Consider the following 23763-nt stretch of genomic DNA (forward strand, 5'->3'; position numbering starts at 1 on the left):
TTAAAATTCTTTCTTTCTTAGGATCCCCATTAGCACCAGCATATACATTGTCTATTAAATAACTTTTACTTAATTTTCCACCCTGTTTTAATATTTACTCCCAATCTACTTTAGTCTGCTCACCTTGCTTTTTCCTTCTGCCACGGATACACACATCTACACTTGTCTCTCCCTGTATCTGTCTGCTCTGACTATTTGTCAGCAGTGTGTTCTACCAAGTCGGCAAAAAAACAAAAACTCGTGTTTTGGATTTATTCACCCACGATTCCATTTTCAGTTGGTGAGCTGCTGCGTGATGATGCCTGTCGAAACCAACGTGGTACTGAATGACATTGGCACTAAGAGGTGTATCTCTCACACAATAATTTTTTTTTCTCACTGAAGTGAACACCAAGTCTCTCCTTTACAACTTATACCCTATTACTCATTTGTTGTAGAAACGGATATTAAACAAGACAAATAACATTTTGGTTCTACAAAAAGTTATCATTTTACAAATGTAGACATAGACATTCACCCCTGAAAAATAAGTACATTATTTCACGTGGAAGAGGATTATATGCCACTGCCACATTTTATTTTTATATAAAACTGTAACAACCAAGCTCCCTATATTTTCTGAGATGCAAACAACACTGTAACAGTGATCTGTCTGTGGCACAAAATAAAAGTAGGTGTTGTCCAGACCTAACGCCTCAGTCCTTAGGACATCCTAGCATAACAAATGAGGCTTAAAAAATTCAGCTGATGCAGGGGATCACATCTGCTGCTGTGGCTGTAGCTGAGCTAATATCTATTGTCAGCTGTTCACGCTGCTCCAGCATCTCCTCAGCGTGTAAAATGTATTCTTTTAGATGAGATGTTGGAAGTGCTTAAATACAATACAATCTTCCTCCTGACTGAAACGCGATGAATAAAAAAACCTGATGTTATTTACTGATGGGCACTGAAACGCAGTATGCCCGGGGATGAACTGTTTATTGCCTGGCTGCAGTCTCTGCCTGCTGATGTGTGTGGAGGAGCCGACACGCACACACATGCGGCCACACACACAGACACACACACCACTGCCAACAGAGATAACGGCCGCGGTGGAGACGGTGAAGTGAAGGTAACGTTAGCTCCAATCTACTCGAGTTTACAACAGTGGCGGTCGTTACTGTAAGTACATGTAATAAAACCATCGCGAGAAAAAAAGACAACACTTTAATACATCTGTTAAACGAGCACAAACATGTAGAAAGTGTTATTTTAATCTGCACTCTCCACGGTCTCTCATCCTCTGTTTTTATATATGCACAGCTAACATTAGCTTGGCAATTAGCCAGATGTACAAACCAGCTAAATTGAAAGCTGTCTGTAGTCTAACTGGTCAGCTTGTTTTTCATGTAGCTTAAAACTTGGCACATTGTAACCTGCAGAGAGAGGGGGAGGAGGACGGACTGGTGCCATATTGCAATAGAGCGGTCTTCTTCTTAAACATTGGAAAAACATCCAAACCATCGATGGCATGTTTGTTTGGCTCTAGCTGCCTGCACCCACGTACAGCAGCGGTACATGTTACAGCATTGTTTGATTGGCTAAATCATCAGCCAAAATTTCATTTTCTCATATGATTACAATAATAACAATAGGCCCAATATCTGCAGATATACCGGATCGATAATTATCGTACATCTCTAGTGTTTTCACTGTTGCTTTACCTGGTCTGTGCATGTAAAATATCCACTGTGTCCTTGACTTCTAACGTAATACCGAAGAACGTCTATTTTTGTTTCTCTGCAAAATGCTAAAATGGGTCATCAAATATAGCCCACTGTGGCGACCGATGATGTACCTGGGTGGTCTGCTCAAGTAAAGTCTGTGTGGGGAAACATGCCTTATTTTGGACTTGGTTATTAAAAATTGCGAGCGTTGTCTTCACTACAGTGAAGAACTTCCACGCCGACAACATGATTTTGTGTGTGTGTGTGTGTGTGAGACAATAGTCTGTTACTGTCTTTGTCTCCGTGTGCATGACGTGGACAGCACAGCATGCTTGTAAATGACCGGCAAAGAATCGAACATGTTAAAGTGATCGGTCCTGGTCACCATTCCCTGGCCAATCAGGCTGAAAAGCAGTCACCAGGCGATCAATCAGTGCATCTCCATTTCTTAGTCTTCTGTTATTGTAAGTTGATTACCTTTTGACATTTGGACTGTTGGTCAAAACAAGCAAATTGAAGATGTCTCCATGGTCTCTGTAAAATTGTTATCCTCCCCTCCAACTGATCAGTAAATCAAGCAGCAGATTCATTAATTAATGAAATAATTATTAGTTGGAACCTTATACAAAAATGTATTACTTTCATTAAATTTTCAAAGCTATGCGGTAAGAAATCATGCCCGTTTTATTTCTTTCTAAATGATTTTGGCTGGTTAAAATGGTTTCCTTTTGTTTTCTTCCCTAGAAATATACATACTGTTTTATTGGAACAGTCAGTGAACCTTTGTGCAACAAGAATGCATGTTAATGTGCACAATAATGTGATAGTGGCAACCCTGCGAGTGTGTTCTGTAAACAATATGCTTATCTGCACCATCTTAAATAACCAAATGTGTGACGTGAATAGGCTGAAATGAAACTGCTACTAATCTTCATGCTGCATGCTGATCAAAGACTTAATTTGCTCAAGGGGGTTTATTCCTCCCCAGTCTGACACGCTGGCCTCACTGAGTTCTTACTCCTGCACTGCAAAGCTGTGGTTTTGGCACAACTCGGGCAGCCATGTGTCGAGTCTGTGATGGAATCGACATCCATCAAGCCTAATAGGATGTGGCAGGTGTAGCTGGAGTCATGTCTTGAATGTCATAATGAAAACTGACACAGCATTTCCTTCATGGTTTATTTTTCAGACCGTGGCCTGCTAGTTGCTCATATGCATCCCAGTGGATGGGATTTTGACACCTCGTTAGGGATGTGTTTATATATTTTTTTGTTTGTTTGTTTTTTTAATAGCCATGTATGTGGTTTCAGGGACAACTATGACAAAGCAGTTTCTTTTTCTAGGCACAAAATATCTGAAATAATACATAATTTTATTTGCTCATGTTCTTGTTAGCCCATGAAGTGAAAAATGACCAGTCTTTAAGAAATTAAACTTTTTCACTACCATATGCATAACAGTTTTGCTTTCCACAACTAATGAAATTTGTAAATACCATTGTAAATATTATTCAAGGTTTTCAATCACCATTTTTACTGTTGAATTTCTGCTTTTGATTGTATTTCCTGACAGTTGAACACCAGTTTCCCAGTGTTTGGTTGAGTCATGTGAACTTGATGCTGCCTAGGTCCTAACCTTTGCTCTAATCCCTCCCCCATTCCCTCTCCCTTCCCTTTTTAACCCATAATCAGCAGCAAAGGCTTCATTGTTCTTGTCTGCTGCTTGGGTATCTGATCATTAACCTACATTCAGAGCAGTGGCGGTAGGCTTCTTAAGGCTTTCAGGCTCTCTTGGACCAATTTAATGGGCGTGTTTCAGTGGGCTGAGCCTTATTCTGCTGCCAGTAAAGTTAACCCTATTTATGCTTCTCGCATACAAACATTAGGCTATTTTATGAAGCTTTTGATTTGTGTGCAAGCCATGCCCTGAGTCTCTCCCTTGTAAATTTAGGGCTATTCCTGTTTTTATGGAAGCTTTTAAATGATGGATAAGGCTGTGAAACAGTTCAGCACTCAACCTTACATAAGAATACACATTTGGGACACAAAGTACATTATGTCGTGGTCTTACAACAGCTTAATGCTGGGATTATTATGAATTAAGTCAGAAAATTTGGTGTCAAGTATTTTTGCCAAACTAATGATTTTGCTGAAATAATGATTTGTTCTTAGTTAAATTGGGAGATTATGCTTGATGGACTGTATATTGGACAGAAAATTAACTATTTGGTCTACATTGGTTCACATCAGAATTGTTTTAATTTTGACCACAAATAACAAAATCTTAATTGGTGAGGGTGGCTGGCTCGGTTTGATAACATTTATCAGCTTCTTTGAAATGTTGGCAGCAATTGACTTGTGCCTGTTCAGACATTTACTCACCACTATTGGCAATGGTATCCCACGCTTTTCCATGTGGGAGAGGTTAAACCAGTGCTCTCCACCTCTTACCAAGAGCATGGCTGGCACATTTATGCAACTGAACAACTACTGGACCGAAGGCCAGACACTCTGGTTGTAAGAGGCGTGTTTCGTCTGTCTGGGGGTTAGGGTAGCAAGAGGTGAACGGACGCCTTGAGGCATCCAGTGTCACTTTCTGTTCGTTTGTCTGTGTTGAAATATGCCTTCTGTTCCCTCGATCCAGTGACGGGACAAGGAAAGCTGCACATTTTGTGCATGAAATTTTATGCTTTTGAATTTGGTGGACAGTTGAGGCAGAAGGACTGTATGGATGCGACTAAATAACACAAAGAGTTATGGCTTAGGTGTGTTTATTTTTATTGTATATTTAACTAAGTAATTTTGTTTGTTTGGGGTATTGTGCGCTTGTGCTGATTTAGCATTTTATATGGGCCTATGCTATGTACAGTGTAACACCACACCAACAACTAGCCTGGTTTACATATTACTACAGGGTTATTGCATTAGCTATTTTTTTCATCAGTAATGAATTTAGTATTTTATGAAATAAATCTTTTGCTACTTTCAATATTCAATGCATCAATAAAAACATGTTAACGGATCTTTTAATGTTTAAAATGTTGTAATATGACAGCTACAAACCCATTGTTTATTCTTATGTCTCTATAAATTAAACTCCCCTAGCAGATATTTTTGTATTTTTACATGATGAATACATTTAATGAATAATTCATTCATTTAAAAAATGCAATTCATCAAATGTCCATCATTTTAACAATCAATTGGATTATACATGTTAAAGAGTAGGATTTTCCTATTTTGTTTTGTCAAGAGCAAATAATTGGACCAGACATATCTAGGGGTATTTATATATTGCAGGCACATAAATTTGTGAAAGAGAAAAAACATGTTGTTCTGTGTGTGATCATGTTGAGGATGGCTGCCTCTTTGCTGGGTTTTGTTGCCTCTTCTGCTCCTCTCCTGTAGTCTCAGTAATCAGGCCTTTGCATCTGGCTTTGTCCTGCTACTCATTAGGGAGTCGGAGGAGGAGACAAAGTGTGGAGTGGATGTGCAGCTGAGAGAGACCTCCCCCATCATTTAGCCTGACAGCATAGAGAACCACAACCACGTGACCGGCTGTTTACTGTCGCAGCAAGCGTAGTGCGTCTCCTTGAGTGTGTTACAGGATTTGCCCGCCTTATATTGAAGGAAAAACTGACTAGCTTTAATGTTGATTTCAAATATTCTTACTAATAATCCACTTGCTTTTATTTCTACCAGTGTGTTACATTTTCAACACAGTAATGCATTCAGAGCTTATTTTCCAGTAGCATCCTTTGTGTTTGCAGTCTTGAGTGCAGCCACATGGGAGACCAGGGGGAAAATCATATTTATTTTCCACATGGGGGTTGGGGGAGGGGTGGGGTGTGGGGGGGTGTGTGTGTGTGTGGGGGGGGGGGGGGGTGCGTGCTCACAGCAGACAGTACCCTGGAAGCTGTAGTGGAGTTATGTTGCTGCTGCTGTTGGAGGTGGCGTACTTTGCGCTGTGTGTCAGTCTCAGTGCTATTCTTAGCCCTCTTCCATCCCCGTCCCATCTTGCAGTCCGGGGATCAAGTTACCATACTGTGTGTGCTCTTCATCTATCCCAGCTACACCACCACACTCTTCACCCCCCCCCCCCCCCCCCCCCAACCCCCCCAGCACACATCTCCGCACCAACTCCACAGACCCCCAAACCGTGACACTCGCGCATGGATACACGCTGAGGCAGCCGCTCTGCTGTGGGGGCCAGCGTGCTCCAGCACTACAGGGAAATGTTGTTATTGTTATTCAGGAACCAGTGGAGTTAAAGTGCAGGAGCACCAGGTTATAAATAAATACAGAGACATCTGTTTCTCAGAAGCATGGCGGTGGAGCCAGCACACTTAAGTTGGGATTTTACTGACTTAGTTCAGTCAGTGCAGGTGGATATTTAGAATTTGAAAAATTCGTGATTTCACTGACCTGGACAGAAGGATATTTCAGAGCTGGAATGATTAGTCTATTAGTTAAGTAATTATTTTAAATATTGATTTAATCTGTCAGCCTTGTTCCAGAGTATTTTGGCCTCCAAAAATCGGAAAAGCCCACTGTGACATCTTTTTTATATGTCTTGTTTTGTCCAACCATCAGTATAAAACCCAAAGATTTAAATATCACATAAGAAAAGGAAAAGCAGAAAATCATTGCAATTGAGAATGTGGAACTAAGAAATGTGGGATTTAGTATTGATCGATCAATTGACAGAAAATGTTTCTGCACTATTTTAAGAATTGTTTCATTCAGTTTTTTAAACCCTCCTTCAATAGTAATTTGCTGCTTTTCCCAGTTTATTTTTTTAAATTTAATTGTAAATAATTTTCTGACATTTTAATGACAGAATTTTTATTGTATTAGTTGAAATAATAATTGGCAGATGAATCAATAATGAAAATAATCAGTTGGCGCACTACTATTTTGTTCAGTGTCTTCTACTTGGTTGCTGAATTATTTACCATATCGCTGATGTTGTGGCAGAGGAACCAGCCACTCTCTGGTGTCACTTCTCTCTGTAGTACATTTCTCACCCGTATGCAGTTGTGATTTTACAGTTTGATAGTCTGTTTCATTGGATCTAAGCGGGTTATGAAACTGTTGCTATCAGTGTTTTCACTGTATGGGATCCCATGTCAAACTAATCTCAACTTTAGTCCTCAAGGCCAGGTTTGATCTAGACTTGAAACAGCCCAAGGTTAATGGCAGAGCTTGCAGGGGCTTATGCAGCCCTGAGCTGCTCATGAAATGCAGCGAATGCCAAACTGGCGAGTGCCCAAATACCTCTGTAATTATAGTCACACCCTCCTCGCCTCATCTCTGGGCCAGATTGGAGTCCTGTCAGCGTTTGTTTTCTGGCCTGGTCCCGGTCTGTCCATACGGCTTTAATACCCCTGCTACACTAGCCTCTTTACACCAACGTGTTCACTGTGGGCTGCTCAATTCTCCCTTTCAGCCGGGTGAATGACGGTGCTGCTGCATACTGGCTATCTGCTGACTAATGATGGGCCTCTAGCTGGCCTCAGCTGAGCAGCAGGGCTGTGTGTTGAAAAAATGATACCTGTCAACACAGTGCTGTTACTAAGGATCAGCAAAGGTCTTAAATGCATCTTTAGAAACTAAATGTTGGATTCCTTTTGAGCAGTCTGGTCGTCTTATTCATGGTAATTTAGTGCTGAAAACAAGTACAACTGGATTCTGTCTGGAAAAGCAAAAGGCATGTGTAGCTGTTTGGATGTGCCCGTGCTGTCGCAAAAAAGATAATGATGATTAATTGCATAATTAGTCACACAAAATAAAATTACATGAAAACACTAGGGCTCAACAAACTTATTTTCATTACAGATTAATTGGCTGATTATTTTTCTCTTAATTGTTTGGTAAATAAAGAGCCCCAGATGACATCTTAAAATCACATATTTTGAGTCAAAGCTATTTAATGTAGATTAATATAAAGCTGAGAAAATCAGCAAATCCTCAGAATTAAAAAACTGGATGCAGATAACGTTTAGTGTTTTTGCTTTATATAAAAAGATGTAAACAATTCATCGATCAAAATAGTTGCGTATTTTCTTGTTTATTGACAAATTAATTGATGGACTGATCATTTTAACTCTTACAAACATACAGTGTATCTAGGGCTGAACGATTTTGGAAAAATATCTAATTGTGATATGATTTGCGATATTGAAGGGAATGGCCACTTTTACATAATTATAATTTTTATTGAAAAACATTTAAATAATGTGATTTTTATTTTTTGCTGGGATCTGTACCAAACAAAGGTGTTTTCATAAGTCTGTAGAAAATGATGTGTTGGCCAGCAAATCTCTGTAGCACAGCAAATTTAAAATGGTATTTTGACACACGTTTTGCTTTCAAACAAATATTGCACCTCCTTGTTGCTGTTTCGGTAAGATTTTCATTAATTGTTCATTACAAAGATCACAAGGAATTCCATATTCTGAAACTCAAGTAAAATTATGACATACTACGTGTAAATGGAGACTCACGTGTGATGGGATCATACTAGCTGGAATGCCAAATTTGGTGTGTATGATGCAAAGGAAAACGAGAGAAGTGAATTTGGTGAAACAGGTGAACTTAGCCAGATTTATTCATTATGCAAGCCTTCCCGGCTCAGATTACTCAGATTATAACAACAGAATAACAGAGGTACGAACATTGAAACTATCTTACAGTTGTGGCCTTTCCTCTGTCGTTGCTGCTCTAGTTCAAGTTCTACGCAGTTGATTTCTCGCCTCAACCTCTCAAAAGTGTTTGTAGTGATGAAATGGCGTACAAAACTTGTACAAACAAAACCGTTCTGCTTTTAGCCTCTTTCTCCGTTGCTTTCCACTCTGGCATGAATGCTTCTTCTTTGTGAGTAGTCTTACAGTCAGGCAGTCATAGTAGACGGTGGAACCGATACTGCCCCCAGCATTCCATGTAGTGCATTGCGGTTAAAGCACTTTGAATTACCTTGTTGTTGAAATGTGCTACCAGAAATGTTCTTAATAAGAAGATTGCTATCTTTCCCTTAAACAGCCTCTCTGTAATGATGCGTTGACTATGAAATTTCATCTACGATTTTTTTATAATAGACTTCAACTAATCGTTGCAGCCCTAATGTAAACAGACATGTTAACACAACGGGCAATATCGAGGGCAGCAATAATGATCAAGGTCATGTCCCTATATTGTATGATAGGTCGATATTGTAATCATCGTGACAGACCTATCAAATGCCTAACTGTTGTTGCAGGGTTAACTTTTAACCTATGTGAGTTTTGACGTGCATTTTGCTGAAATATTCCCTGGTTTGATACAAGTGAAGGACGGCATTAAACATGGTTAGTTGTAAATGTCGAATGTGTCATTATTGGCAAGAGTGGTTTGGCAAGAACATTAACAATATTTATTGTCCAGCTACAATTAAAAAACTAAAACTGTTCATGTATCCTGATGAACCATCACTGCTGTGAGATGATGGTCGGAGTAGTAGGTGTTGTGGTGGCCCCTTCCCTACTTCCTACCCCTCTACTTCCGATGCCCTTGCTCGGAGCACACTAATCTTTGAACTCTGCCTTAATTTCGATCTCAACTACACACCTGTAAAGTTTCGTGACTACAGTTATAGTTTAAAAAATTATACCAGCCTCACTGTCGTGGCTGGTTTTTATAAAAAAAAACAAAAAAAAAAAGGCAAACACAAACTAAAGTTTCTTGTTCTTTCATAAAGAGTGGCAGAACCATCGCTCTGTTCTGCTTCTGTCTTGGAGTGCTTTAGCTCTTGTAAAACTTGGTGTTTTCACAAGTCCTTGATACACCACATAATTGTTCCATGTGAAGGTGATGTGTATGGAAAGCCATGAAGTTCTTGTTAGCTTGATGGAATCTCATTAATGAAGGTTTCCAGTCTTTGTGATTTGTTTAGCCACAGAGGTTGTATGTTTGTGATCAATTATTTTTTTTTTTTTTTTTTTGTACATGGGTATGGATCCATTGTACTGTCATGGTAGTCTAGTGTGTCACTGTGCTATTTCTAGGACTGGCATGTTTGATTCACAAATCTTAAGCACCACATTTAAGTCCACTGACTGCTTGCAACATTACTTGTGTGCTTTTGAGGCTAGGATAGCAAACCCTTTGCCTGTGTTATATACAGCACATAAAATACAGTGGTGTGTCTCAGGATCGTTTTCCAGTCCCTGCCGTAACCATAAAGACCCAGATCACATGAAAAGAAATGATTAAGTTGCATGCTTGCTACTGATAGACCTTCCAGTGGTTTAGCAGCACACTTTGTTATTAGGAAGTTGTGGCTGCCCTTGTTTTGACTGTCAGTTTTGACCCCTAATATGTATACTGGCCTATACCTGTAGATGAGTGAGCTATATCAATGTTAATTTTTTGTGAAAGACTAAGAAAACAACATTCATATTTGAGAAGCTGTAACCGGTGAAACAAAAGGATTAGTCAATTACTCCATTAGGCACTCAGCCCTGATAGAGGAAACTAGCTTCTGATTGGAAGAAAGCCTCACAGTTGTTAGGAAAATTTGTCATGTACTCTTTAGCATGGTGGGTCACCCCGGTCCTGTTTGCTGTGTGAATAAGTGCAGTGCTAAAAAAATATAACAATGACGCGAGATCTTTCTTGGTACATTAAATGTTTTACTATATAAATTCTAGTTGTGATTGGATGCATATTGAGTAATGGGGCTGTCCCATTCCTTTTTAAAAGGCTGCATCACCACATATCAGTGGCTCTCAGGTCTCCTAATATAAACTACTGTTTGCAGGTACTTTCATAGGGCCAAGAGAAGCCATTTCTGTAAAATCAGATGTGGTGCTGTTTGTGAAAGAGCGTGTAAAAGAAAAAAGAAGCAGGGAAAGTTAACTGAAAGTACCTGAGAAAGAGGGTCTTGTGACTGAAAACAGCTGTCTTCATGTGACGAGATTAGTGTGACACATGCCGTGTTGGCTTCATGCGCATGTAAAGCTGAATCTTGCGCTTTCTCCAGACACTGCAGGCGCCCACAGTGCCCCCGTTGACTCTGCTGCATGTGTTACTACACTGACAAAAACCACATCAGAGAGAAGCTTGGTTATACTGATGAGTAGGCCGTAATGACACCATGCAGAGGGGATGTTTTCCTCTCAGAACTTTTTAAGAGTCCCCAAAGCTGTGATTCATGCTCCCTTGTGTAGTTGTTTCCTGCCTGATTTCTGAGATCAGTCTCATCAAGTGCAATGGAAATTTCAATAAAAATCCCAGATTACAGTTTCACTCAGCCTACATTCTGAAACACAGCTGAGTTACACTTGCTCTTTCATACACTGCCACTCCACTACTCTCTGGGGTTAAGTGACTTTTCTTTACTTAGCTCTTGTTTCCTCTGTGATGCAGAGGTTTGCAGAAAGCCTAGCTTGTAAACAGTCTCGGTAAAGAATTGTCATTTAATTGCACCTGTATTTAAACATGTCTCATGTTCTTGCCAGTGACACTGCCAAATCACAGTCTGAGTGGATAACTAGGGTAGTGTTTCTTTGGACTTTGTGTAAACAGGCAATGGTAAAATCCTCGTCATTGCCGTTGCTTTCTGTCTTCAGGTGCATGATGAACCCGCTGTGTTGTAGCTGTCGCAGCTAGTCAGGTGCCACACCATGGCCAAACCTGGGAGCGACAAAGATGGAGCCATGGTGGATAAGCAGGCGGGGAAGAAGGTATGTAAGCACAGACACAGAATAGCACTGAAGACCACACTGTGGAACAAATTCATTTTGTTACTTTGCCCTCCCATGTTAAACAAGTATAATGAAGTTTTACTCGATAGGGCTTCATGAAATATTTAGCTTGTTTTCTTTTAATTCTTCTTATTTCTGATTCAAACAAGACAGGTATGCAGCACAAATTTTGATCCACAGTCGAGGCTTAATCTTGAAACCAGCAGTTGACAAAATAATCTTACCTCACAGTCCGTTTAGTGGGATGGCGATCATGTAGCATAATGTTCATGAGCAGATGGAGTTTGTCCAGTTGTCATGAAATTGTAGATGTTCAGTTGCAGAGAACATTAGGGACTTCTTGTCCGCGTTGGCATAAATTGAGGTTCAGAATTCATTCTTGAACTTGACAAAACAATCTCACCTGAAGGTCTGTTTAGTAGCATAGAGCAGCTACCAAACAGACCTTCAGGTGAGATTGTTTTGTACCTGTGGCATTTTGAGTGCTTTAGAAGGGATTTGTCAGCAGTGACGATGAGTAAGTCTTGCATTATTTACCAGAGACAGTGGTAATTTTAGAAGATTGGCTCAGTCACTGTTGTCATGGAGGGCTACGAGATGCAAAATGCTAAACAGACTGACTCTTTATCTAGATGCCTCAGTATGGTGAGAACTTCCTCAGTGCTGAAATATCCTTGCGAGACCATATGTTTAGCATATTTTTACGCCTGGTCACATTTTGTTTTGTCATGGTGACAAGTTTTCCTTCAGACATTTGTATAAAGGTCTCTACTACATGTAAACACACACAAATTAGCACGCTCGCTGGAACGCTTGTAGATATGCGTTTTAGATAAACACATCTGGGTGCTGTCAGAGAACACATCTAACCTTCAAGCGACACCATTCTTTATTCCTATTTCCACTATAAAGTTCACTGCTCTCTGACAGCCATACATGTACATGTTGACATTGATGCTAATCTTGTTGTTTGATCAGATGTCATTCACCAGTAATCTAACAAAATAAATTTAGATGGGAGGGGACCATCATGCCAGCTAGTATTCTGAAACCCACTTAGTGAATATTTGTTCATGCTTCACTGTGTGGCCTATCAGAAATCAACTGATGCTCATGTGTTTAAGTACAAGGTACCTAATTGAATATGTAGTAGGTAAGTTTGAAAAACTGCAGTGAGTGTTTTTAAAATCCTGTCCCTGTAGTGCAGTACTAGACTACTTATTTATAATTTTCTGCATAAATAAGACAATTCATGTCTGCATTTGTTTTTAAGATAGCAGTGCTTCTCATGTGAACTCTATTCTGCTTTTAACACTGCCAGACACTTCAGCTTTGCACAGCTGGCATATTGCTTCACTGAGATCAAAGAAGCACCACACTGCAGACATTTTTCCCTCTTCCAGAAATGTATTTTACTGCACCAAGTGCAGCTCACTAAAGTACTGGTACTGAAAAAGCTTTGTCTGCAGATCAGAGTGCAAGAACCCGGTAACTGGAACTGTAAGACATTTTCATAATACAGATATTACTAGTGTAATATTTAGGCCTGACGCAGTGGGTGCTATGACTGGTGGCCTATGATGCACTGGAGTATTTTTCTCCTCACCACTCCTAACATAAGTTTAGCATTTTCTGAAGAATCCAGATATCCTGTCCATGCACATGCAAAAAAAAAAAATGTATCAGAGTTACAGCCATAAAAACATATAGCAAGGAGGGATCAAATATAACATTTTCTGTCTTGTGTGTGGAGTGGGAGTTGCTTCAGTGAATTGACAAGATCGTGTTCAGTTTGTATAGTTTGAGTCCTTTATTTCATTGTGTCTTGACTCAGTTTTTTAATATGGTTAGACCTACACTTCAGCTGTAGCAATTTGTGTTTTATTTTTTTGTAAATCCTCATGATAAGATAGAAATTCGGGATGGCGGCATGTCAAAGAGTAGAGCAGTGAACAAACAATAAAAATACAAATAAATGTGAAAATGTACAAATAGTGAATGTACAGGATGGTGCAGATGTGCATGTGTACAATGGGAGTGAAACAAGATGTCGCTAGCTGTTATTTCCTCCTCCTTTTTTGTATATCAACAACATTGCATAACTTGTGAATTGTTTGATTCAGCAGTGTTGAGCAAAGGGAAGCCATTAATCTAATAGTCAGTGTATTAGTATTTATCTTTGATTCTCACACTACAACAAGCTTAGTACCACTTAAAATAGCCTTTTTTTTCTCTTCTGTAATTTTATTTCTGTGTGTAAACAAAACGAGTCACTCCTGATCTTTTATTCTTTGCTTGGCAGAGACCCTGCCTTGGGAATAAGATTTTAGTGAGTCATGCAGGAAAACCTGCTGCCTGTATGACCCAAACAATATGTCACAGACACAACACAGCGTGTGATATAAGCATCTGCACATGTTAGTGTCACGTTTTATCAAGCTTTTGTCTCTGAAATACTACCTGCACTTTAAGCTTGACCCTTTTTGTTGTCAAGCTAGTTGAGTTTTTTTTTTTTTAAATAGGTCTGCCTCAGCTTATTTACAAACTGTATTGTTCATACACACACGCTCCTCAGTAGTCACAAATGTGGCCACACCTTTGCTAGATTTGCCAGATTTCTTAAACATTTTTATGTCCTCGCCTCTGACAGAGCAAAGACAAGTTGTCCCCATTCACCAAAACTCCGAAGCTGGACCGGAGTGAATTGCTGGGGAAGGAAGGGAAAGCCAAGTCTTCCATGAAGCGCAAGCTCTCCTTCACTACCAGTCCACTCAGGACAGAGGAGCGAGACTCTGACACTGGTAAGAACTGTTGCAACTCCTCCCTGCTCCTCTTTCAACAGCCATGCTGCTGGCTGGCTGCCATGTCCTCACACTGCCCCCTGCTGGCCTGGTGTTGAAAATTTTCTAGACGGACTTTTGAGTCAAAGGGTTTCAACTTCTTTGGCAATAGGATCCAAATGTGATTGTGCTGAAGAAGTTGTGGCCTGTTGTGTTGATATATACCAAGTTATATTATAAGATTCAATAAAAAAGCAAACTAAATCACATACATGTGGAGTAAAATCATTTTAAATGTAGTATGTCAACTGTGACATAAAACTAGGCTTCAAGTTCCCAATATGCTGTCTTGTTTAAGTTTAAAGAAAAGGCTGGCGTTATTCTATATTTTTCTCATTGTTGATAAATCCCATGTAATGACCAAAACCAACAAAGAACTCATATTAACGTGTGTAGCCAAAGCCTCTTATAGCTTTGTCCTCTGCGTCAAAGACCACCATTGTTGTTCAGAAACGATTAAAAACACATTCGTGAGCCACACTGTTGCACTGGGTGACACAATCCTTCATTACCATGTAGACTAGCTCTGTAGTTTATTTTGAGTCAGTTGCACATACAACATCTTGCTGCTTTAAATACTTTGTAGAGCATGGAAATGTGTTTTTAATTCACCGCTGAAATAGTCCCCCAGAACAACTCCACTATTTACTCCTGTTTAAGTAATGTTAGCTAAACACTATAGTGTCCAGTTGTTTTAGTAAATTATTAACACTTTTTATAAAACTACAAATTATGCAAAAATATAGAATGACAACCCTGTCCTTTTTAAGACCTGGTATTGTCAATGCAGTTGTAAGAAGATGCTGCGATGATAACTGCTCTGTTGGATTTCCTGCTAACTGTTGTGATGTAGGAGATAAAATGCTCAACCGCTGAGCTTCACATTGGAGACATTGGGAACCTGAAGTTATAATCTTACCTCTCTTACTTGTGTAAATAGACTATTCTGCTTCTATCATTTAGTTTAATTTTATGTTTATATCAGACTTAAGAGCTAAAAATAGGTTAGTGTATGTACATCCATAATCACAGAAAATTAAGCATGGTAATGCGTTTTACAGACTGCTTGAGGTCCGGGAGATTTGCCTTCATCTCCTCTGTAGAGGACTCAACGGTAATGATTTTCATTGTGTGGTCCTGCATCATTCTAACGGATGAGAACCCTCAATTTTGACTTCACTGAGTATAATTGATGTTGCACAGGTTCTAAAGCTAAACTAGCATGGAGGGCGGCTTTTTCTTCCAGCAGCCTTTCCCTAGTGCCTCTCAGCTCCTGTGTTGAGCAGCTGTAGGGATAACGGAAGTAATGACTCCACTGACCACCTCGGATTGGATCTTCTCTCCTGTGTTGCCATGACTCATAATCTGTGTGTGGAGTGCGAGTCTGTCTTTGTGTCTGTCTGTATTTTAGTACATGTGAGACGAGGAGGGAGCGAGAGAGTGAGCGTTAATGCAGTGCTTTCCCACCCTTCCACCCCCTCCCCTCCCCATCCTCTCTGCTTTGCACTGTAGATGACTCAGACCCAGGCCAGTCGAGTGAGACCTGGGGAGAGAGATTAGTGCCTCCCTGCAGGATATACGCAGGTAATCGCTGCAGCCCGATCCTCAGCCCCCGTGTCCTCTACAAGTCATGACACCCACTTTGCACCACTATGCTGCTGTAAACACACATACACACATGCACGTGTGTGTGTTTTCGCCTTGCATCTGCCCCTGTTACAGCTCACGCATGTCTGTGTTTAGTTATAACCAACCGACGGAGACGGGGGTGCCTGAGGAGTGCCGTCTGCACTTGGCTGGCTTAAGAGAATGCTGTCTTTTTTTGTCCTCTATTTTTCAAACCTCATGCTTGTCATCTGTTTCTCCGCGTGCTCAACAGATACAAGGGAAGGAGGAAAACGGTCTCACTGAAATTTCTGCTTAAAATCAAACAGGACTTTTATTGGACTGTTCTCTAAATTTTGTGTTGGTTTTCTTGCAGATAAAGATGGACCAGACAAGAAGAAGGTGAAAAAGGAGGCTGGGGGCAAGAAGTCCCAGGCCAACCTTTTGTTTGGGTATCCTCTGTCAGAGCGCAAACAGATGGCTCTCCTAATGCAGATGACTGCCAACAGTCCAGGTTTGTGTGCCTGCCCTGTCACCTTAACCACATCCTCAAGATGGCACAGAGTATATTTACTGTTTGAGTTTCGACAAACATGCTCTCTAATATTTCAAAGTTGTTGGAGAATAAGGCAATGTCTCTACTGGAAGGAAAGCTGTTCTGTATACTTTTCTCAGTGACATTGTTTATACAGTATTGTGTAAATGGAGAAGGTTTTGTAAATATTAGGTTCTGAGTAGTTGTAAGACCATGTCGGTTACTACATACCTGCTGAACACACACACGTAAGCACAGGTTTTCAGGTTTCCAGTAAAACGAGTGTCACTGGTTGCACAATGCCTTGCTCATTGAAGGAACAGTGACATTTTGGGACACGAGGTAATTTGCTTATGTGCTTATCTCATGAGTTAGATAAGAAGATTCATGTCTGTTTGTTCAATACGAAGTTGGACTCAGCAGCCGGTTAGTTTAACACAAAGACAAGAAACAGGTGGAAGTACAGGCGCTGTCAGAAGCTCGCAACATCCACCTAAAAGCACTTCTAAAGCTCACTAAACGTTCAATCTTGTTTGGTTAATCTGTGCAAAAACGTAAGGGGAGGGACCAAGTATATTTTGATACCTAACCTGTTTTAAACAGAGCCAGGCTAGCTGTTGCCCTTTATTTCCTCTCCTAGTCGTAGCTTCAAATTACAGATATGTAAATATTATCAATCTTCAAGAAAGCAAATAAGCTGTATCCCAAAATGTTAAACCATTCCTTTAATAAATACCTACTGAGACACCCAGGTGCATGTAAGCACAGTCTTCCAGTACCTTGCACATTAATGCAGGTAGTTACCTCATCCTGTGACAGGCTTTTGCTTCAGGCACCAATGAAGTATGCTTCTCTCTCTGCCTTTGTCCAGACTCTACTCCCAGTCACCCCTCACAAACGACCCCCGTGCAGAAGAAAGTCCCCAGCAGCGCCTCGTCTCGACAGAAGGACAAGGTCAACAAGAGGAACGAGCGAGGGGAGACTCCCCTTCACATGGCAGCCATCCGGGGAGATGCCAAGCAAGTTAAAGAGCTCATTAGCCTGGGAGCTGACGTCAACGTCAAAGACTTTGCAGGTACGATGCCCTGGGAGATGATCATTTAACAGCTTTCATCATGCCGGTAACGTAGCTATTAATAACATGATGCTGACTAACGGGTTCTTATTCAAAGGCGAAATCTCATGATGAGATAACAAATGGACCAGATCAGTGTGTATGTTACTACATTCTGCGCACGTCGTGTGTTTTTTGTGTAGTTACATTTTATCTCTCTACCTGTGGTGATAAGACTGTGCCTTTGGTGTGAGAGACCCAGGTTCAATTCATCAATGTGTCCCTGAGCAAGACACTTAACCCCTCGTTGCTCCAGAGGCGTGCGACCTCTGACATGTATAGCAATTGTTGCTTTGGATAAAAGCATCAGCTAAATGAATAAATGTAATGTAAATGTACCTGCCTGATCTCCCAACAGGAAAAAAATGATTAATGGCTGTTACTATTTGCAATAAATTGTGACTGTGACCTACTGACACAAAAGAGTGAAAGTCCTGAAATCTCTCCTGTGTCGCCAGGTTGGACTCCTCTTCATGAAGCCTGTAATCTCGGTTACTACGATGTGGCAAAGGTCTTAATAGCAGCAGGTGCAGAGGTGAACACGCAGGGTCTGGACGATGACACGCCACTCCACGATGCCTCGAGCAGTGGGCATAAGGATGTAAGAGCTTTACTTGAAGTTTATCCTGCCACAGTAATGTAGGACTTAAAACCGCCACAGCAGATGGTCTCCTTACTTATGAAGTGTGTAAGATTAGAAAATATTGCCGCAGCCAGTCAGTGATCTTAAGTAATGTGTAGAAACAATATTGAGAGTCACTGTATTAAAAACATTGGTTTGAATTGCGGTGTTATAAAAGACAGTAGTTTTAGTTTTAAATAAAGATGTTAAGTCTTTTTAAGTGCTTTTGTTGTTTTTCACTGTTTTACTTCTGCCAGTCAATGTTATGTTTATCTACAACCTGATGTTTGTCTTGAGATTTCCAATTCATGTTATGCCTTCTACAGATTGTGAAACTGCTACTACGCCATGGTGGTAATGCCTTCCAGGCCAACAAGCGTGGCGAGCGCCCGGTGGACGTGGCAGACTCTCAGGAGCTGGAACAGCTATTAAAGGGAGAGGTTCCACTGTCTGACCAAGATGACAGCTCTTCAGGTATGCAGGGAAGGCTCTAGTGTTTGGCTGACCTCCCGTTTTAAAGTCACTTATTAACTGTAATATTACTGGATATTCTTGTGCACTGCACCTCACAGCGCAAGGTGTACATTTGTGTTCACTGTAGATGGACCAGATTTGGCTTAAACATTGAATCTCAACATTGGGCTTCATTCTACCTGTATTTATGAAACTAAATTTAGTTTTAGCAGTTTTACATGCAATTCTAAACATTTTATATACTGTTTTTTTTTTTTCCACCAAAAGAGAAAAGTAATAATATAATTTGAACTTTGTTATATGTACCATGCAATCTTCAATGACTGCTTGTGTTTGTATGAAAGTATAAAGTGCTTTGTTGACTTTCATAATGTAATTTTAACATTGATCTTCTCTTCTCTGCAGAGTCTGAAGACCCACCGTCTGTCAATCCATCCAGTGTGGATGACAACATGGAAGACTCTGATACTGAGAAGGACTCAGACGGCAAACCAGCCACGAAGGCCTCGTCGTCTGTGCCAGGGCTGGATGAGTATGAGTTCAAGGACGAGGAAGAGGAGGAGGACCTCAGTAAAGCCCTGAACGACAGACACATCCTCCGGAGGGAACTACGGCAGCGGGAGAAGGAGGACAAAGATAGGAATCATGTGGCAGCAAAGCAGAGTGGCAAAGGAGACTCCTCTTCCAAGTCCAAAAAGCAGAAGACTTCTCGTGTCCACTGCAGCTCGGATACCTCCAGCGACGAAATGGAGAGCCTTCCAGAGAAAAGAAATTCCCCCACCTGCTCTCAGAGCTCGGAGAGCCTCAAGGCTGACACGAGGTCTAAAAAGGAGAATGCTGAGCAAAAGGGCAAGGTCAAGAGAAAGAGCAAAAGCCAGAATAAAAACAAGGAAAACCAAGAAGATGGGAAAGAGAACAGCAAAACCTTGGTCCTCTCTCTCGCAACCGTGTCCGAGAGCACAGAAAAAGGTCGAGAGGAAGACTCCTTCAAGATGTCTTTCAGTCCTAAAGATGACTCATCCGTCCACCTCTTCCATTTGTCATCGATAAAATCTCCAAAGCTGAACCACAGCCTGACAGATAAACAAACACCACTCAAACAGGAAAATACTAAGATGTGCATTTCCATCAGTGACAGCTCATGTCCGGTGGAGGGTGTCAAATACAACCACTACACAGACGCAGACTACAGCACTGAAGGCTCCAGTACAAAGGGGTGTAAGCACAAGGAAAAGAGCAAACATCAGCAGAAAGACTCTAGTGTAGACGGAGACGACGGTCATGCGAGTCCTTACAAAGATGGCAGCATAGGAAACAGCATAGACAGCGCTGAAGGTGCCTTACGGAAGACTGACTTAGACGGCAAAGTAGTCAAGAAGCATAAACTTAAACATAAGGAGAAAGACAAACACAGGAGGGAATATGAGGCAGAACGGAGCCGCCACAGGCAGAAGGAGGCCAGGAAAGACAGCCACAGGAATTTGGAGTTTGACAGAGAGTTCTGGAAAGAGAATTTTTTCAAAAGTGATGAGACAGATGAACCTCTGCCAGTGAAAAAGGAAGGTGAAGACAATAGCTCACAGAAGACCTCTGAATCCTCTCCTGTCAAAGATGAGAGAAATGCAAAGGAGAAACACTCCAGCAGCAAGGAAAAGAGGCAGAGAGAGGAGCGAGAAAAAGACAAGGCTGTGAAAAAAGAGCGCAAGGACGCTGCTGGTAAAGAGGAGAAGGTAAAGGATTCAAAGCCTAGTGAGCGTGACGAGAGAGTGGACTGCCATGGCTCAGGGCGGATTCCTGAGGAGTCACTGCAGAGCAACAGCCTGAAAGAAGAGACTGAAGAGAAACCCATAAGCGGGATCACAGCTGATCAGGAACAGCTGGAGCCCTCTGAAAAAGGATCACGCGAGAAAACTGACAAGAGGCTCCCAGGAAAGGAGAAAGATACGGAAAAAATGGAGAAAAGACATCCTGACAAGGAAAAAAAGGTTAAAATGGAGCACTCTGACAAAGCAGAACCACAGAATTCAGTGGATCGTTGGAAGGAAAAAGAAAGGACAGGAGCCATTTCTTCCCACTTGCCTGGAGATAAAAACTACAAAGAGAATGAAAAACTGAAATCTTTATCTGCAACAAAAAAACATGAGGACAGCAGAAAAAATAAAGATAAGTTTGACAAACGGTCTGATAGGGAGAAGCAAGACAGAGAATATAGTGTTGGGGATCACAGAGAAAAGGACCGCACAATCTCTGATAAGAAAGGAAAACCTCTGGAGAAGACCACAGATCACTGTAAATCTGATCGTTCAAAAGAAAAAGACTGTGACCGGAAAAAGAGAGATAAAATAAAAGATGGGACTTCCTCAAGCTCCAATCTGAAGTTACTTTTAGAAGAAAAGAAGGGCTATCTGTCTGAGAGCAGCAAGTCCTTATCTACCAAATCAAAGGAGGAAGTTGTGAGAACACCAGACAAGGATCGTGACCGGAGAGACCGGGACAGAGACTCGGATAAACACAAGGATAAGGACCGGCACAAAGACCGCTCCCAACAGGTCAAAATCAACAAGGCTAAAACAAACGAGACAGATTCAGACAAGGCCAAATCAAAAGCCTCGCTAGCAACACGAGACACCAAGCCCAAAGAGAAAAGGCTGGTGAATGATGACTTGATGCAGACCAGCTTTGAGCGCATGCTCAGCCTGAAGGACCAGGAGATTGAGCAGTGGCATCGCAAACACCTGGAGAAAATCAAACAAAAAGAGCGCGAAAGGCTCAAACAGCGGCCTCTGGCAGATCCAGGGAAGTCCAAGCCTAAAGACAGAACAAAGACCGAACCGTGTTTGAGTAAAGAGCTCATGCGCTCAAAAAGCTCTGAAGCGTCTGATGCCAACAGCAGAGATAAATCCCTGAAGGACGGCACCAGCCCCAGAACAATGTCGCTTGATGGAAAGAGTCTGCCCTCCATCAGCGCAAAGGTCATGTCCGCTGTGGAAAACTGTCTGACCAGATCACCCAGACCAGAGAGTGAACGCTGTGGCCTCATGTCCAGGTCTGTGTCCTTGGTGTCTGTTGCTAGCTCAGAGGATTCGTGCCAGGCGACAACACTAACACCGAGACATGTCGAATACGACTCTGACATGAACCTGGAAGCCTCAGACTCCCAATCTGCATTCCTCCAGTCTTCCCTCGTCATTCAAGCCACCAGATCGCCGTCTGTTCATGATAAGGATTGCAACAGTCTTCCGGATGTGTCGCAAAGTAATCGGACGCTGCTGTCCGGCAGACATGAATCTCCGTACCTCAGAGCTATTCTGGATGAGGATGCCAACTCATCGACTGAGGGTAAACCTGTTGAAAATCTGCCAAAACCCAGCCCGCCCACTGAGGAGCTGAGAACAAGAGACGCCTCTGCAGAAACAGAGGAGAGCCTCATTGATCAGCAGTATATGAATTCAGTTGCTGATTCAGTCACAGAGAGAGAAGGGAGCACTCCTGTTGGTTTAACACCACAGATGTTAAACCAAGACACTGAGAGTAAAAACCTGCCGCTTCCAGAGTGTAGTGGCTCTCAAACAGGATCAGCAGAGCAGAGAACTTCCTCCTCTGATGCTCCTGTTGCGATGGACGTCCAGTGTCTGACAGAGGATCAACAGGCTGAATGTAGCAACAAGGATTCTGACCAACCATCAAAACCTACAGCTTGTGGGTCTGCTGAGCCGTCAGTGCTCGCAAACACAGAAACCTTCCAGCAGAGGGAAACACTCGCTGTTTCTGGTGTGGAGAGCGTGCAGCAGACAGAATCGGGTACCGCACAGGTTTTTGACCATGATGACAAACCTCTTGAGAGTGCTGGTAGGGCAGAACAAGAGAGGAGTGTGGAAACCGTTTCAGAAAGCTTCAGAACAGAGGCTGCAGGAAATCTTGTACCGTCCACCAGTTTTCCCATTCCCAGCTCCGCTGCAGGGGAGTCCTTGCCAGGCTTTTGCAAAACCAGCTCAGAGTCTGAATGTTCTCAGGAGGATATGGATGTAAATAACCAAGACTGCAAGAACTCAAGACCTTCCAGTGACGATGCAGGTTCATATCCAGATGCTCAGATGGAGAACATGGACAGTATACCCCCAGCGTCGTCCTATGGTGCAAGCCCTGAACACAAGGCCGAAGAGATGACTGACATCCTTCAGAGTTCAGAGAACAACGGTAGTGCTGCTGATTCTGTGACAACAGAGAGTTCGTCAGCTGAGGGCAGCCTGGCTACAGACGGCTCTTCTGAATCTAAAGCAGAGGACACCTCCGAGCCGATGGAGGTGAGCCCTGCCGATGAGAAACCAGAGTCCTCTTCATCTGGAGAAGAGCAGAGTCAAAGCACTATCCAGTCGGCTTCTCAGACTGACTTCAGCAGCAGTGTCTCAGGGAGCTCCTCTCCACAGTCTGGAGACCGGGATTCTGATTCTTCTGGGGCCAAGGTCAAGGTTCGCTCTGTAGACGAGGAAGTGGACGTCCACGTGCCTCATCCACGCAAAAGAAAGATGCCTAAAGTGTCGACCTCCCAGTCATGCTCCACAACGCAACAGGAGAAGGAGAGAGGCCAGCAGTCACTGGCTGCTATTGTGGACTCTGTAAAGCTGGAGGAGATTCAGCCCTACCAGACCGAGAGGGCCAACCCTTACTACGAGTTCCTGCACATCCGGAAGAAGATCGAGGAGAAGCGCAAAGTGTTGTGCAGCGTCACCCCCCAGCCACCACAGTATTATGACGAATATGTGACCTTCAACGGATCCTACCTTTTAGACGGGAACCCCCTCAGCAAGCTCTGTATACCGACAGTGAGTTCTTAATTTCTTTTCAGATCTTGGTTAAACACTCAGAATCACCCCTTTAACCTATTTTGCTCATATTTTGTGTTGTTTTGGCTCTGTACTCTGTATGTTGATCAAAAACAACACGATAGGGTTCCACTTTAATTTGATGTCTGTGAAGGTTCATTCACCCAGGTCATAGTTTCCAACGAAGGTTCAGATCAAGGGCAACTGGACTTGGTTGAATATACTAGATGTTTCGTCCCTCATCCAAGAGACTTCTTCAGTTCTGAAATGACTAGTAGGGAAACTCAGCTATTTAACCTCTG

At 41.9% G+C, this 23763-nt stretch overlaps 1 protein-coding gene across 2 annotated transcripts in view; it reads left to right on the forward strand.

Annotated features, from left to right (window-relative positions):
- Positions 1-23763, forward strand: part of ankrd12 (ankyrin repeat domain 12) — a 42951-nt gene that overhangs the window by 13597 nt on the left and 5591 nt on the right. The window contains exons 2-9 of one of the 2 annotated variants that reach the window (XM_038717502.1): positions 11314-11427; positions 14099-14249; positions 15801-15872; positions 16270-16407; positions 17300-17503; positions 18001-18143; positions 18491-18638; positions 19044-23461. In XM_038717502.1, coding sequence (XP_038573430.1) covers positions 11368-11427; positions 14099-14249; positions 15801-15872; positions 16270-16407; positions 17300-17503; positions 18001-18143; positions 18491-18638; positions 19044-23461 — 5334 coding nt within the window. In that variant the 5' untranslated portion in view covers positions 11314-11367. The remainder of the gene's footprint in view (positions 1-11313; positions 11428-14098; positions 14250-15800; positions 15873-16269; positions 16408-17299; positions 17504-18000; positions 18144-18490; positions 18639-19043; positions 23462-23763) is intronic. The other variant, XM_038717503.1, reaches the window with a different exon arrangement.

This window comes from Micropterus salmoides, unplaced genomic scaffold (assembly GCF_014851395.1).
Source record: "Micropterus salmoides isolate LMB-PRFRI ecotype aquatic unplaced genomic scaffold, ASM1485139v1 Ms_hic_scaffold_14, whole genome shotgun sequence".
Lineage (NCBI taxonomy): Eukaryota > Metazoa > Chordata > Actinopteri > Centrarchiformes > Centrarchidae > Micropterus > Micropterus salmoides.